At 43.8% G+C, this 12,835-nt stretch overlaps 1 protein-coding gene across 1 annotated transcript; it reads left to right on the top strand.

Moving 5' to 3' along the window:
- Positions 1 to 315: 315 nt before the first annotated feature.
- LOC104082645 (obscurin-like) lies at positions 316 to 12,144 on the top strand (the record flags this gene model as incomplete). Its single annotated transcript, XM_009585846.1, has 11 exons — positions 316 to 556; positions 933 to 1,196; positions 1,825 to 2,091; positions 3,121 to 3,387; positions 4,082 to 4,348; positions 5,612 to 5,878; positions 7,079 to 7,351; positions 7,989 to 8,255; positions 10,246 to 10,512; positions 11,074 to 11,343; positions 11,878 to 12,144. Coding segments are annotated over exons 1-11 (2,917 nt in total), but the record flags the coding sequence as incomplete, so codon positions are not given.
- Positions 12,145 to 12,835: the final 691 nt, after the last annotated feature.

Raw genomic sequence — 12,835 nt, 5'->3', positions numbered from 1 at the left:
TGTGAATTAAGGGGCTCGGAGATTATATTCTTAGTTGTTCTTACATGGAAACCGGTAGAAAGCAGCTGTAAATCTCTTGAGGACAGTGCAATTTTGCTAGTAGGAAGCCAGCATAAAACCGAAGGTTCAGGGTATATATTCCCACCAGGATGTTTTAATTTCTCTTTCCTCTCTTTGTCGCTGATGCTCGCCCTTCCATAACCTTCACAACTTTCCCTTGTCACTTCCTGCTCTCACCCATCCCTGGAGATATCCTCAGTTTGTAATACTTTTTACCTGCATCCTTCAGCTGTGCCTCCATTTTTCCAAGAAGAAATGACCAGCAAGGAAGCAGTAGAAGGTGGAACGGCCACTTTGCACTGTGAGCTCAGCAAGGCATCTGCCCATGTTCAGTGGAAGAAGGGCCATCATGTCCTCACCTCGGACAACAAGTACAGCATGGGACAGGAAGGCTGTGTTGTGGAGCTGGTAGTTCACAATTTAGACCTGAATGATACTGGAGATTATACCTGTGTATGTGGAGACAAGACCACCACAGCTGCCTTAACAGTGCATGGTAAAGTAATCCTTGGGACTAAGGTCCTCCAAACCTTAGACCTGCCCAAGTCTCTGTTGCTACAGTCTGTTCCCGCTCCCTTTCTGTTTGCTTGTGCTTTTGTGTTCCTTTTGGAGTTTGCTCATGTTCTTCCTCCTTCTGTTAGAATTGGGAAAAGAGCTGCCTGGTGGTGTTTGTCCTCCTCAGCTGTGCTGGTCCTTCTCACTTTCCTTGCCCTGATGCAGAGTCCAGGGAAGCCGGGGGAGATTTTTCCGCTGTGTTCCACTGACCTGGATCAGGGCTCAGTAGAGTACTGTGCATCCTCTCCCCCAGGACCTCATCTAGCTGCTTTTTTAGGAATATTCATTCTCTCTAAGGTAATTCTTTTACTCCTCAGCACTGCCTCCAGAATTCAAAAAAGACCTGGAGGACCTAGAAGCTGTAGAAAGTGGGACAGCTGCTCTGCGCTGTGAGCTGACTAAACCTGCTGTGGTGGAGTGGAAGAAGGGGCAGGAGGTGCTCAAGCCAAGCAGCAAATATAAAATGAGTCAAGATGGTGCTGTTGCAAAGCTGATTATCCATGAGCTGGATGTGGAGGACACTGGAGAATACACCTGTGTGTGTGGAGATCAGCAGACAACTGCCACTTTGACAGTCAATGGTAAAAAAAAAAAAAAAAAAAAAATTAAAAACATTTTTAAAAAGAGAAAAAAAGAAAGGGAAAAGGTTATAATATATTCTGAAAATAAAAGCTGTATGTTAGTGTCACTTACGGAGAAGACTTGGCTATGATTCGTACGGAAGGTGTGCAGAATAGCATGGTCTATACAGCCTAATAGAGTGACCAGGTAGAAAATGGGAATCGCAATGCAGAACTAAATGCATTTTGTCAGTATGTTACTGTCAGGATAATTGTGATCTCTCCTGCAAGTGGCCTGCCTTAAGAGGGAATCTGAACTCTTACAAATCCCTGCTGATCTTCAGACTCTCCCTTCTGTGATCAGGGCAACATGTTGGCTATTTTTATAATAGGAAAAATATTCTGCCATTTTTAGATCATAGATTAGATTAAGCTTGTATATACTTCACGACAAATGTAAACTAATTTCTTCTTATTCTGCCAATATTCCTATTACCTCTCTGGGGAAATAGCCTTATACTTTGAATCTAGAGCATTGAGGTTTAGAGACATCTGCAAAAAAGCTCTTTTGGCGCTTTCATTTTCTTTCCACTTTCTCTTTTCCGAACCCCAACTGCAGTATGTTGCAAGTCATATTTCTATTTTATAGCCTTCCCAGCACTTTTTAAACAAGAGCTTCAGAATACCGAGGCAGAAGAAGGTGGTACAGCAACACTGAGGTGTGAGCTTACCAAACCCAACGCTCCAGTAGAGTGGAGGAAAGGAGATGCTACTCTCTACCCTGGTTTGAAATACGAGATGAAGCAGCAGGGCTCCACTGCTGAATTGGTCATTTATGACTTAGAACTGGATGATTCAGGAAAGTACACCTGCGACTCTGGACATCAGCAGACAACGGCTGTGGTAACCGTACATGGTAGGCAGAGTGTTGACCCTTGGCCCAATAAAGATGAAGTGAAAGGAGCATCTCTGTGTTCCCTAAGGATATGTATTAATTTTGCTACTGGTCAATGCCAGCATACACATTCTACTTGAGCATGACACACGGTCAAGTTAGAGAGGTTCTGCTTGCAGTATCTGGAGTGATTAATCAGCATCAAAGCAATTAAACGTTGTCATGATGTCAAAATATGATGAACCTTCCTGCCCTCTGAGTGGAGGGAGTGTGGCTGCATGTGGGAATGGATAACAGAAAATAAGCCAGGCAGGCTGATGGTTATTTTGGGTTGTTGATTGCTTCAGTAGGCATAAGAGATGCCTAATTGGGCATAATGCCCAACTGGGATAGTAAGAGATGCAACAATTGGGGGGTAAAGGATTTCTATAACATGTGAATGTGCTGTATTATTACTTGAGGCTTTGAGCCTCAAGTATAAACTGGGTGCAAACAACTGCATCCACATCTGTTTTCCTTCACCCCTTCTACCATCCAGAGCAAGACCTTGCCTGAAATCTGAATTTCCTCTTCCATTTACCACTTTATCGTCCTTTTTTATCGTACTGCTTCTTCTTGTATTTTGGATGCTAACTTGATCTTTTATATGTCGATAGAAGCTTTATTTGGAGGGAAAATGCTCTTCGCTAAATATTGCAAACTCACAGACCTTTATTAAGGAACAAGGCTCCATGTAAGAGAGAGCATGTCCCAGTGGTCTTTGACTAAAGCATCCCTAGTTGGCATGGAGACGCTTCAGTAGGAATGTCTGACTCCTTCAGATCACAAACCAGGCCATTCTGTGGACCCCTCTCTCAGACCAGATCTTTCCTAACTTCACCATCTGTCCTCAGCTCTTGGTTCACATAATGGTTCAAGAAAGTTGCTACCAAGACAAAGAGCCCAAAGATTGTGGAATCATTAGAACAGGCCATTTCTGAAGAATGATGGTAGGATTGGGTCCTGTCCGGGCTAAAATTCTCTTAAACATTTCCCTCTCAAATTTTGCAGCACTGCCTGTCACATTTAAGCGACCCCTTCAAAATAAGGAATCGGAGGAAGGAAGTACAGCTACATTGTGCTGCGAGCTGTCGAAACCCAATGCTGCAGTGGAATGGAGGAAAGGAGGAGTGGGGCTGCAGCCCAGCCAGAAATACGAAATGAGGCAGAGGGAATGCCGGGTAGAGCTCTTAATACATAATCTCAAATTAGAAGATACAGGAGAATACAGTTGTGATACTGGGGATCAGGAAACCAAGGCATCTTTAAATGTGAAAGGTAAGTGGTGCGAGCTGAATCCTAAAGCAATAGATTTCATCCAACATGCAAAACAACAGTTTGAATATGAATATTTTTAAGTACATTATTTTTTTCCCCTATAAATATTTTCTTTTCATCTGATATACTAGGATTTCTTTTTTTCCAATCAGAACAGAAGAGGATGATACTTTGTTCTTCCAGTGCTGCATTTGAGTTTTGTGTTCTAAGAAGAATTACTTTCTAGCTTTATGGCTGGGGAGAAATTAAAGAAAGCACAGTGCTTTAACATGTCATGTGAAATGTCCAGATGTTATGTGGCTTAAGTATTTAAAAAAAATATTTTCTTCCAAATCCTGGAAGAAGACTGACAATGACCTTCCTGATCTGCCAAGGCTGTCCACGGAGTTTTGAACTTCTTTACTCTTGAGATCTTTGTTAGATCAACTGAAGGATAAATTCATTCAAAGAATTCCACCCTGGGAAAGATTTAAGTCAATGAACGAAGGAAATAAATAAGTGCTGATGGCTGCTTCTGATGCAGCAAGATCTCCTAGTAGCTCCAGGAAAATTAGAAAACATGGATCCTGCCTAGGAATACAGCACTTGCAAAGCACATTATCTTGTTCCCCGAAGTGTCGGTCTAACTGTGATAACCAGGACTTGACTCAGGCTTCAATAAAAGCTCCTGTTGCTTCTTTTTTTTCCCCTTTAGCTCTGCCAGTTCTTTTCAAAAAGGAGCTCAAGGACAAGGAGGTGGAAGAAGGAGCTGCAGTGAAATTCCAGTGTGAGCTGACAAAGGATAATGCAACAGTGGAGTGGAGGAAAGGCACCATGGAGCTCTTCTCGTGCGCCAAATATGAAATCAAATTAAGTGGTCGCACAGCTGAACTGGTGATTCATAATGTAGAACCAGAAGATGCTTCTGATTACACGTGTGATACAGGAGACCAGCAGAGCACAGCAGTCCTCAGAGTGAATGGTTAGCATTGCATCAAAATGGAACAGAGGATAAAATGGATTTGTAAAATTGTGCGAATGATATACTTTTATTCATTGGTGAATAAGGCACCCTAAAAGTTAAGATAAAGAGGAAAGCAGATGCCCTGTCATAAACCAGACTACAGAAAAGTGGGTCTTATGGGGCAGGATTTGCAGAATGGCTATTTAAGCCTGTAAAGCAGTGTGCAGTGTATTGACCCCTTCTCTGATATGATTAAAGCAAGAAACTCTGCATCATGGGGATTTTGAAATTCTAATACATCTTTATTTTTGGCATTTTGCATTCATTGCTGGCTCAGTTGAATCAATAAGTAATCATAAGTCATTTACAAAAGCATTTAAAAAAATCACTATTTTCAATTTTTGTAATGCCCTTCCATGAAGATCTTGAGAACACTGTGTTTAAACAAACCAGGAGTGATGTCTGTGATTAATCGCTGTCTGAAATTTTAATGGTCATCTCAAACTGTTGCGTGCAACTTGTGGCTTTGATCTAAGCCACAACCTTTCAAACTACATCCTCTTGGCTGAACCTGACCCACGCAGCAGCCGCTGGGTCAACTACGAGTGAAAGAGCCCTGTGCTTGCTTTACGTGTATCACAACAGGGTTTAGACAGAGGGACCACAAGCACTGAGAATCCTGTTTTCACAACTGCTCACACACACACACACACACACATGGGGTGGATATTCCCTTCTCGTTTTCATCAGTGACAAGCTGTTGTCCCAGTTGTTCCATGCCCCGCTTGAATAAATGTAGACCATTTGTTTGTGCGTCATCTGGAAGGACTCACTCTTGATGGTCTAGGGTCTTGAAAAGATAGCAGAGAAATAAGAGATGTGTTTAACGCATTACATCCTTTATGGTGTTGGAAATCAGGAGTATTTCTATAAAAATGAACAGATTTACACTAGTTTTAATGAGAAAGTACCAGGTTTTGCTTAGCCAAAATCTTTATGCATGTGGGAGTTTCCAATATCCAGAGCAGATGTGTAAAAGGTGTAATGCGGATGCCCTTGACTTTATGGGAAACAAACATATTTGGGGAACTTTCTGATCCTCTCCTTGTCCAGATATACAGAATATAGGTTTGTTTATACAGAAAAAAATGTTGTTATTATCATATAACCACTTAATGCAAATTTGTTCTGCAGTGTCAGACCCCAGGTGCCTTATGCCGAGTTGTCCAGACCTGGCATTCAAGCTAACGAATCATGCATTAATTGTTTTTCACTTTGCAGCCATCAAACCCCAGCTGAAGCAGCAGCTGAAGAATGAAGAAGTGGAAGCGGGAGGAACGGCCAGGCTGCGCTGTGAGATTTCCATTAGCAAAGCAGAAGTGGAGTGGAGGAAAGATGGAGTCGTCCTTCACTCAAGCTCCAAGTACGAGATGTGGCGGGACGGCACCCTCCGCGAGCTGCGTGTTCACCGCCTGGAGCCCAGCGATGCTGGAGAGTATTCCTGCAAGGCTGGAGATGAGACGAGCTCTGCAAAACTGACCGTGAAAGGCAAGACCTGTTTTTTGGGGCAAGGGGATTTTCACTTCAGGAAGCTAAGATTTTGCAACATAATTGTTACCGTTGTGATAAACAATTGTGACAAACTACTGTGATAAACACAGAGCGTAGGAACGGTATCATAAAAAATCTTGTGCTCAATGAATACACTGAAGCAAAGGTTCAGGAGAGGATAAGGCAGCTGTAATTTTTGACTCATGGCTTGAAATATTTGCTTGACATCATGTGCATGTGAGTGAACAGATGGGTCATCCCCAGCGCCCTGTCACATGGCAGCTGCATCTGGCCTTAATGTCATCACAGACAGAGCTTGCTTTCAGGTTGGACCACTGGTGTGGAACAATCACCACTAGCATCTCTACAGGCTACTCGTTATTATACATACTCTGTACATTATGCCCAACTGCGTAATTTTTCGTGCAGATGGTGACCTCAGTTCTATGAATATGAACTCTGTTTGCTCAGATGAAGGTTGCGCTGCTTCTCCTTTGGTATTCCCCAGCAGATTCGGGGTTCATGCAGCTTTTGCCTGTCGCAGGCTCTCTGTATGATCTTTGCACAGATCTGCAGGTGCCCAGCTGTCCTAGAAGCAGGACTCAAGCACACTGAAGCGCGAATGTCCTGTGCTCACGCTAATCCAGTAAGTCCTGCTGAGAGCACAGAGCCAACCAGATCCCCAGCCAGTTTGGAGTGCCAGCACGGAGTATATGCAATTTTGCTTGCAAAAAGACAGTAGAGGGGATCAGGTTTTCATGTTATTCATGATATCTAAGCGTAAATGTAACAAATTTTAAAATCCTGATTTTAGCATCTGGTGTTCACACCTTATTCACCCAATTACAGTACCAAACATGTAATTAAAAAATCAATACGCAATGTATCTTCGAGAAAGGGCAAGCAATAAAACCACTAACTGAAAAATATTGGCCGTGTAACCAAGTACGCTGAAAGTAGTGAACCAGCAGAGTTTGAAACATGTGATTTGAGAGGCTGTAATATCTCCATCCTTGGAGGCACTTAAAACTCAGCTGGACAAGGCGTTGAGCAGCCTGCTGTAACCTGGCCCTGCTTTGAGCAGTGGTTGGACCAGATGGCCTCCAGAAGTCCTCTCCAACCTATATTATTCGATGATTCTATGATTTGATCCATGTTTTTCCTTTCATGGCTTGACTACTGATGGACTGTTTGCAGAGCCTGATGTGACCATCGTGAGTGGCCTGAAGGACATGGTGGTTTTAGAAGGGGACGATGTCACGTTTCGGTGCCAGGTTTCTCATGAGAATGCAAGGGATGTTGAATGGAAGCTACAGGATGTTGCTCTGCAAAATAACGAAATGAATGAGATCTCAGTGGAAAAAGGGAAGATTCACACCCTGACATTAAGGAAGGTGACTGAGCAGGACATTGGCACCATCACTTTCCGAGTGGGACCCCACACGTCGACAGCAGAGCTCACAGTAAAAGGTAAGGGCTCTCTGTGATGTGGGAAAGGAACAGGGTTGGTGAGAACAGGTAACATTTTGCTTGTGCCAATAGTAAATTCAAGGCCATCGTTCACCCCTTGTTAGCTCATGTTAGCAGGGTACTTCTGCTTCGGAGCATATATGATGTACTAACGTACATATGTTGTCATCACTATGGACAGAAAGTGGAAGTATCACCAGGGTCCTGAAGGTAACTGGTTTCTAGCACAATTACTGAGGTAGCTCCAGTAAGTGGATTGACAGACCTGTAATTTTCATTGCTTCCACTCCCCTTTTTCTTTTCCTTCTTTGGAGTCTTTCTTTCTCTAAACGCTGTTTTGAAGAAATTCTCAAACATCCTTCTCCTTCCCTCTTTGAAACTGTTGGTGTGGTTGAAGTCTTCATCCCATCTGAACCAGTTAAAACTTCTGTAAAGTTTTTGATTAGCACTTCAGTAACTTCGACGAATATTTGTGAGGGGGTTTCATCCAAACTCCATTCACTTGTTTTAACCCCCCAGAAGTTAACACAGAAGTTAAAGTATTTTTAAATACTTAACCGTTCAGCTGTAGCTTTAACACAGCAGGGAAACAAGATAAAGGTGACTGTAAATGCCGTTGCTGTGTTTGTAATTTCAGTGCCACCTCCAGTCTTTAAGGAGAAATTACAGAGCACAGAACTGCAGGAAGAAGAAACAGCCATCCTCTGCTGCGAGGTCTCGCAGCCTGATGTTGCGGTGGAGTGGAAGAAGGGCACCCAGGTGATTTCCCCAAGCTCCAAGTATGAAATCAGGCAGGAAGGAACAATCCATACCTTGAAGATTTATCATTTAAAACCAGAAGACTCTGGCAAATACACCTGTGATAATGGAAACGAACAAACGACAGCCACTTTAACTGTTAAAGGTAGGTTGTTTGGGTTTTTTTTTTAAGATGAGACACTTGTTCCACTTCCTTAGCTTAGTACTAGCGAGAGGGTGTTATCTACTATCCTTGACATCAGATGTACTTTGCTGGTATAAAGCAGCTGAGTCCTTTGCTTTTGGAAGTTATGTTAAGTCCTGCGGTGTCTTGAGCAAAGAAGATGGAGGCACCCAAGCATAGTAACTGCTTCCCCAAGCCTAGACTGAAGGGCCTGTTTCTGGTCATTCAGAAAAACAAGGCTGGAACTAAAATTGAAGTGAGACCATTTTGATTCTTAACCACCTCAGTCCTTCGAGTCCCACCTGGGCAAATGGTGCTCAAGAGTCCAAGTGCCCAAACTTACCTGGGCGCTCAATTCCAGCTGAAGAGCAAGTGCCTAGGGTCTTAAAAATAGGTGCAATGTGCCAATATGCCAATATTTTTAAAATCCACTCTGGTACTGGTACAAATACAGTATTAATGTGACTTTCTCTGAGATACAAGATCTTTTTCTGAGATACGAGCTAAAATAAAGAGGAGCCAGGAGGTTCTTGTGAAATGCCGACTTTTGAAATGTCTCTTGAGGGCTCTCCCATGAAGGGCACGCACCTGCCTGTTATCACACTAACTTCAGGATCCAATGATACCAGAATATTTGTACTGTAAGCAGATCCTCTGATGGTGGCTGTCCGTTTGAGTTTCTATGTGTGGTCCCAGCCACTCCAGCACTCTTTGAAAAAAACCTCCAAAACCAGGAATCCAAAGAAGGCTCTACGGTCACCCTTCATGCCGAGCTCTCCAAACACGATGCACCAGTGAGGTGGAAAAAAGGGTCAGTCTTGCTCCAAGCCAGCAACAAGTATGAGATGAAGCAGATGGGGTCTGCTGTGGAGCTACTTATCCACGATCTACAGCTGAAGGATGCTGGAGACTACAGCTGCGATTCTGGCGATGAGCAAACGATGGCATCCTTGGTAGTGAGAAGTGACAAAAAGCTTTCGCTTCACCTTTTAGGGAGCTCTGGGTTAGTTTAGATGTTCCATATGTAAGATTCAGGGACGCTGTGGCAGTGAGTCTGGTCCTTTTTTGTGATGAGGATTTCTGAATCAACGGTGATACAGTCTGACAGACTAGGTCTTCACAAAGACATTATTTCTTTCTCCTACTTATTCCTTTGCTGGCTCCTAAGAGCCCTAGGGCTGCAGGACTTAGCTGCACCATGGGATGCCTTCACTGCAGGTGCAACTGTACAAAAGCCTTGACGCCAGCCATTGCCCAGCTGTCCCACAGAATACACCATCCATTCCTACATCATCTGCAAGCACCTTCAGATCTCTCTCCTCTAATACACATCTACCACCCAGTTCCTGTGAATTCACTCTGATTTCTAGAGCCCCATCTTCTTCCCTTGTAAATACCAATTCAGCTGTAACTGTGGAGCCACCAAGGTTCTTCGGAATTGATCTTGAGGAACTAAACTTCTACATGCGGTGCATTGTAAATCAACCCACCAAAACTCCACCTTGACCCATCAGTGATAAACACCAGTGCAGAGACTTCCAGAGTTCATCTCTCTTCTGGGTCCAGTTTTCAAATGAGGGGCATTATATAATGGTGTTTCTCCATGCACCCTCCCAAATACCCAGGAACTTAGATATCAGGCATAGGCTTTTGAGTTGTGCCTTTGGTACCCATTTGGAGGTACATGCACTTAGATGCTCAAGAGTCCATATCCTGACCACTCATGTGTAAAGGAACATATTCCCAGAGGTGCCCAGCGTGTGCAGTGCCCAATGACTCTTGGGGAGTGCAGAGTCCTTCGTGCTCCTGGAAATCCAGCACTTTCTGTCATTCCTTGTTTGGATTTTAAAGTAATTTTGGAATTGAGTTTGAACCAAATTTGAAATGGCACCACAGTTTCACTAAACACAAGACTTAGTGACACAGTCAGCAGTGAAACATAATTTTTTTCCTCTGATTTATCTCTGTTTAGCTTTGCCAGTAATCTTCACACAACCGCTCCAGAACCAGCAAGCCGAAGAAGGCGGCACCATCACTTTGAGCTGTGAAATCTCAAAATCAAATGCCACTGTGCAGTGGAAGAAGGCCGGGACAGTGCTGCGACCAAGTGACAAATACAAGATGCGCCAAGCTGGGTCCGTGGCCGAGCTGATGATTCACAACCTGAGTGAAGCTGATGCTGGGGAATACACGTGCGACACGGGGGACCAGCAAACCACTGCAGCTGTGCTCGTGAAAGGTGGGGCTTTGCATGGGGAAGAGCTGAACAGAGCTTGGTACCGTGGCAGGGGAACATGATTAAGTAATTTGACAGCTAGACATTGTCTTGTGCCCAAACTGAATCATGGGGATCTCAGAGACGAGAGTGATTTCAGAGGGATAACAACTGGGTCAGTTGTATCTAGGGAATCAGAAATGGGTCTTTAGTCAATGATTCTGTGGTTTAATGTTAGTGTCACCCACTAAAATCTGTTGACAATGTTTTCATAATACATAGATTGCATTATAAATATATATTATATATTTATTATATGCATAACACAGTATAACATGCATACTTTATGGACTATCATATATATGTGCATAATATATATGCATACATACATACATCATGCATCTGTAAGAATGTAACATGTTACTACATGCCCGTGTAACTACATTTCCGTGCATTTAGTGCTTAGTGTTTTGTGGTCGTTATTTCAAATAATATAGTACTGTCAAGAAAGAGTATAACGAAATGTTTAACCCAGGAAGCATCACTTGAAAGTAGATATCAAACTCTGTTGACCTTTCCATAAAGAATCAGCAGCAACCATAGTGGAGATGCTGAAGGACGTCACTTTGTATGAAGGAGAAGACGCAGTGTTTGAATGCAGGCTGTCCCGGGAAACAAGTCAGGATGCCCAGTGGTTCCTGGGGGATGTTCCCCTGCAATCCAATGAAATGAATGAGATCAAAGTCCAAGGGATGCGTCACACTTTGATCCTGAGGAAGGTGACACTAGAAGACTGTGGGCCCATCAGTTTCAAAGTCGGGCAGCATACCTCAGCAGCACAGCTAACGGTCCAAGGTGAGCAACCTCCTGGGAAGAGGGATTTAGAAGGTACTGGTAAGCACTGTCAATATTGCTTTATCTTCTGGAGAGGTTTATTTGGGAGGAGGGGTCTCTGGAAATCTTAGGAAATTTGGTTAACCTAATTTAGGCATTTAAGAGGTAGACATGTACATCTGAGCTAGTTGTTTCAGCCTTCTTTCATAGTCCATGGAGTGAAGCAGACATCCTTGGAAGACCATCCAACTTATCCTGAAACAAGCATCTAGGATACGTCAGAATCAATGCTGAAGGTTGTCAAGAATATGCTCTGAATTAGTCTGCTACTTATGATGTTTTTAGATCATATTTACACCAAAAAAACATCCAGAATCTCTGAAAAACCTTCCATTAAGTTCTACAGAATGATTTTGAAAGATGGGCCACGTCAATCCTTACCTTGTTTGTTCCTTTTTGATCTGGTTCACAATGTAACTAGAGGCACCCAGTTCCGATCTGGGGGCAATGCTGGATTAGGCGGTTGCAGCAATATTGGTACCCTCTTCCCCACAGTTGCTCCGGTCACCTTTGTAAAGGCTCTCCACAGCTTGGAGCTGCAGGAGGGTGGCACGGCTCACTTGTCCTGTGAGGTGTCCAAGCCCGATGTCCCAGTGGAATGGAAGAAAGGCACGTCCGTGATCCGCTCCAGCCAGAAGTGCAGCATCAAGCAGGAAGGGAATATACACACGCTGGTCATCCATGATGTGAACCACGCGGACGCGGGGGAGTATAGCTGCCACACAGCCGATGGGAAGACCACTGCCAGACTAGAGGTTAAAGGTATGATTTCCTCTTTGCTCAGCAGCGGTGAGAGGTGTACGTGTCAATTTTTGGAGCTCGCCAGTACAAGACAGACGTTGAGGTAGTGGAGCAAGTGCAGCAGAGGCCAAGTTTGTCAGAGGGCTGGAGCACATGAAGCATAAGGAGAGGCAGGAGTAGTTGGGTTTGTTCAACCTGGGGAAGAGAAGGTTGGCGGGGGGAACCTCTTCAATGTCTGCAGCTACCAAATGGGAGTCTACAGAAAAGAGAGAGACTTTCCTTGGGGTGCTCAGTAAACAGATGAGAGGCAACAAGTGCAAGCTGCAGCAAAAGAAGGTCGCAAAAGAAGGAAGAAAATGCAACCTTTCACAATGAGGGGGTGGTCAGACACTGGAACTGGGATCTAGAGTGGCAGAGGAATCTCCATCCATGGAGGACCTTCAGAGGTCTCTTCAGCCTTAATTATTCTGTAATTGGTCCCTGGCTGCATGATCTGAAACCTCAGGTCTGCAGGTGTGTATTCTTTGAGTGCTTTTATCCTGTGCAGTGGTTTTATTTTGGGGATGAAAACCCATATGGGCTTCAGAAATTATTATGGAAGTTAGCTGGGAATTCTTTGTGAAAAGAAGTCTAGGATAGCCTGAGGGATGGGATGCCATCAAGAAGGACCTGGACAAGCTCGAGAGTGGGCCCGTGTGAACCTCATGAGGTT

Source organism: Fulmarus glacialis, unplaced genomic scaffold (genome assembly GCF_000690835.1).
Source record: "Fulmarus glacialis isolate BGI_N327 unplaced genomic scaffold, ASM69083v1 scaffold4589, whole genome shotgun sequence".
Taxonomy (NCBI): domain Eukaryota; kingdom Metazoa; phylum Chordata; class Aves; order Procellariiformes; family Procellariidae; genus Fulmarus; species Fulmarus glacialis.
Note: the sequence above shows the minus strand (reverse complement) of the source record. Positions and strands in the feature narration are given on the sequence as shown.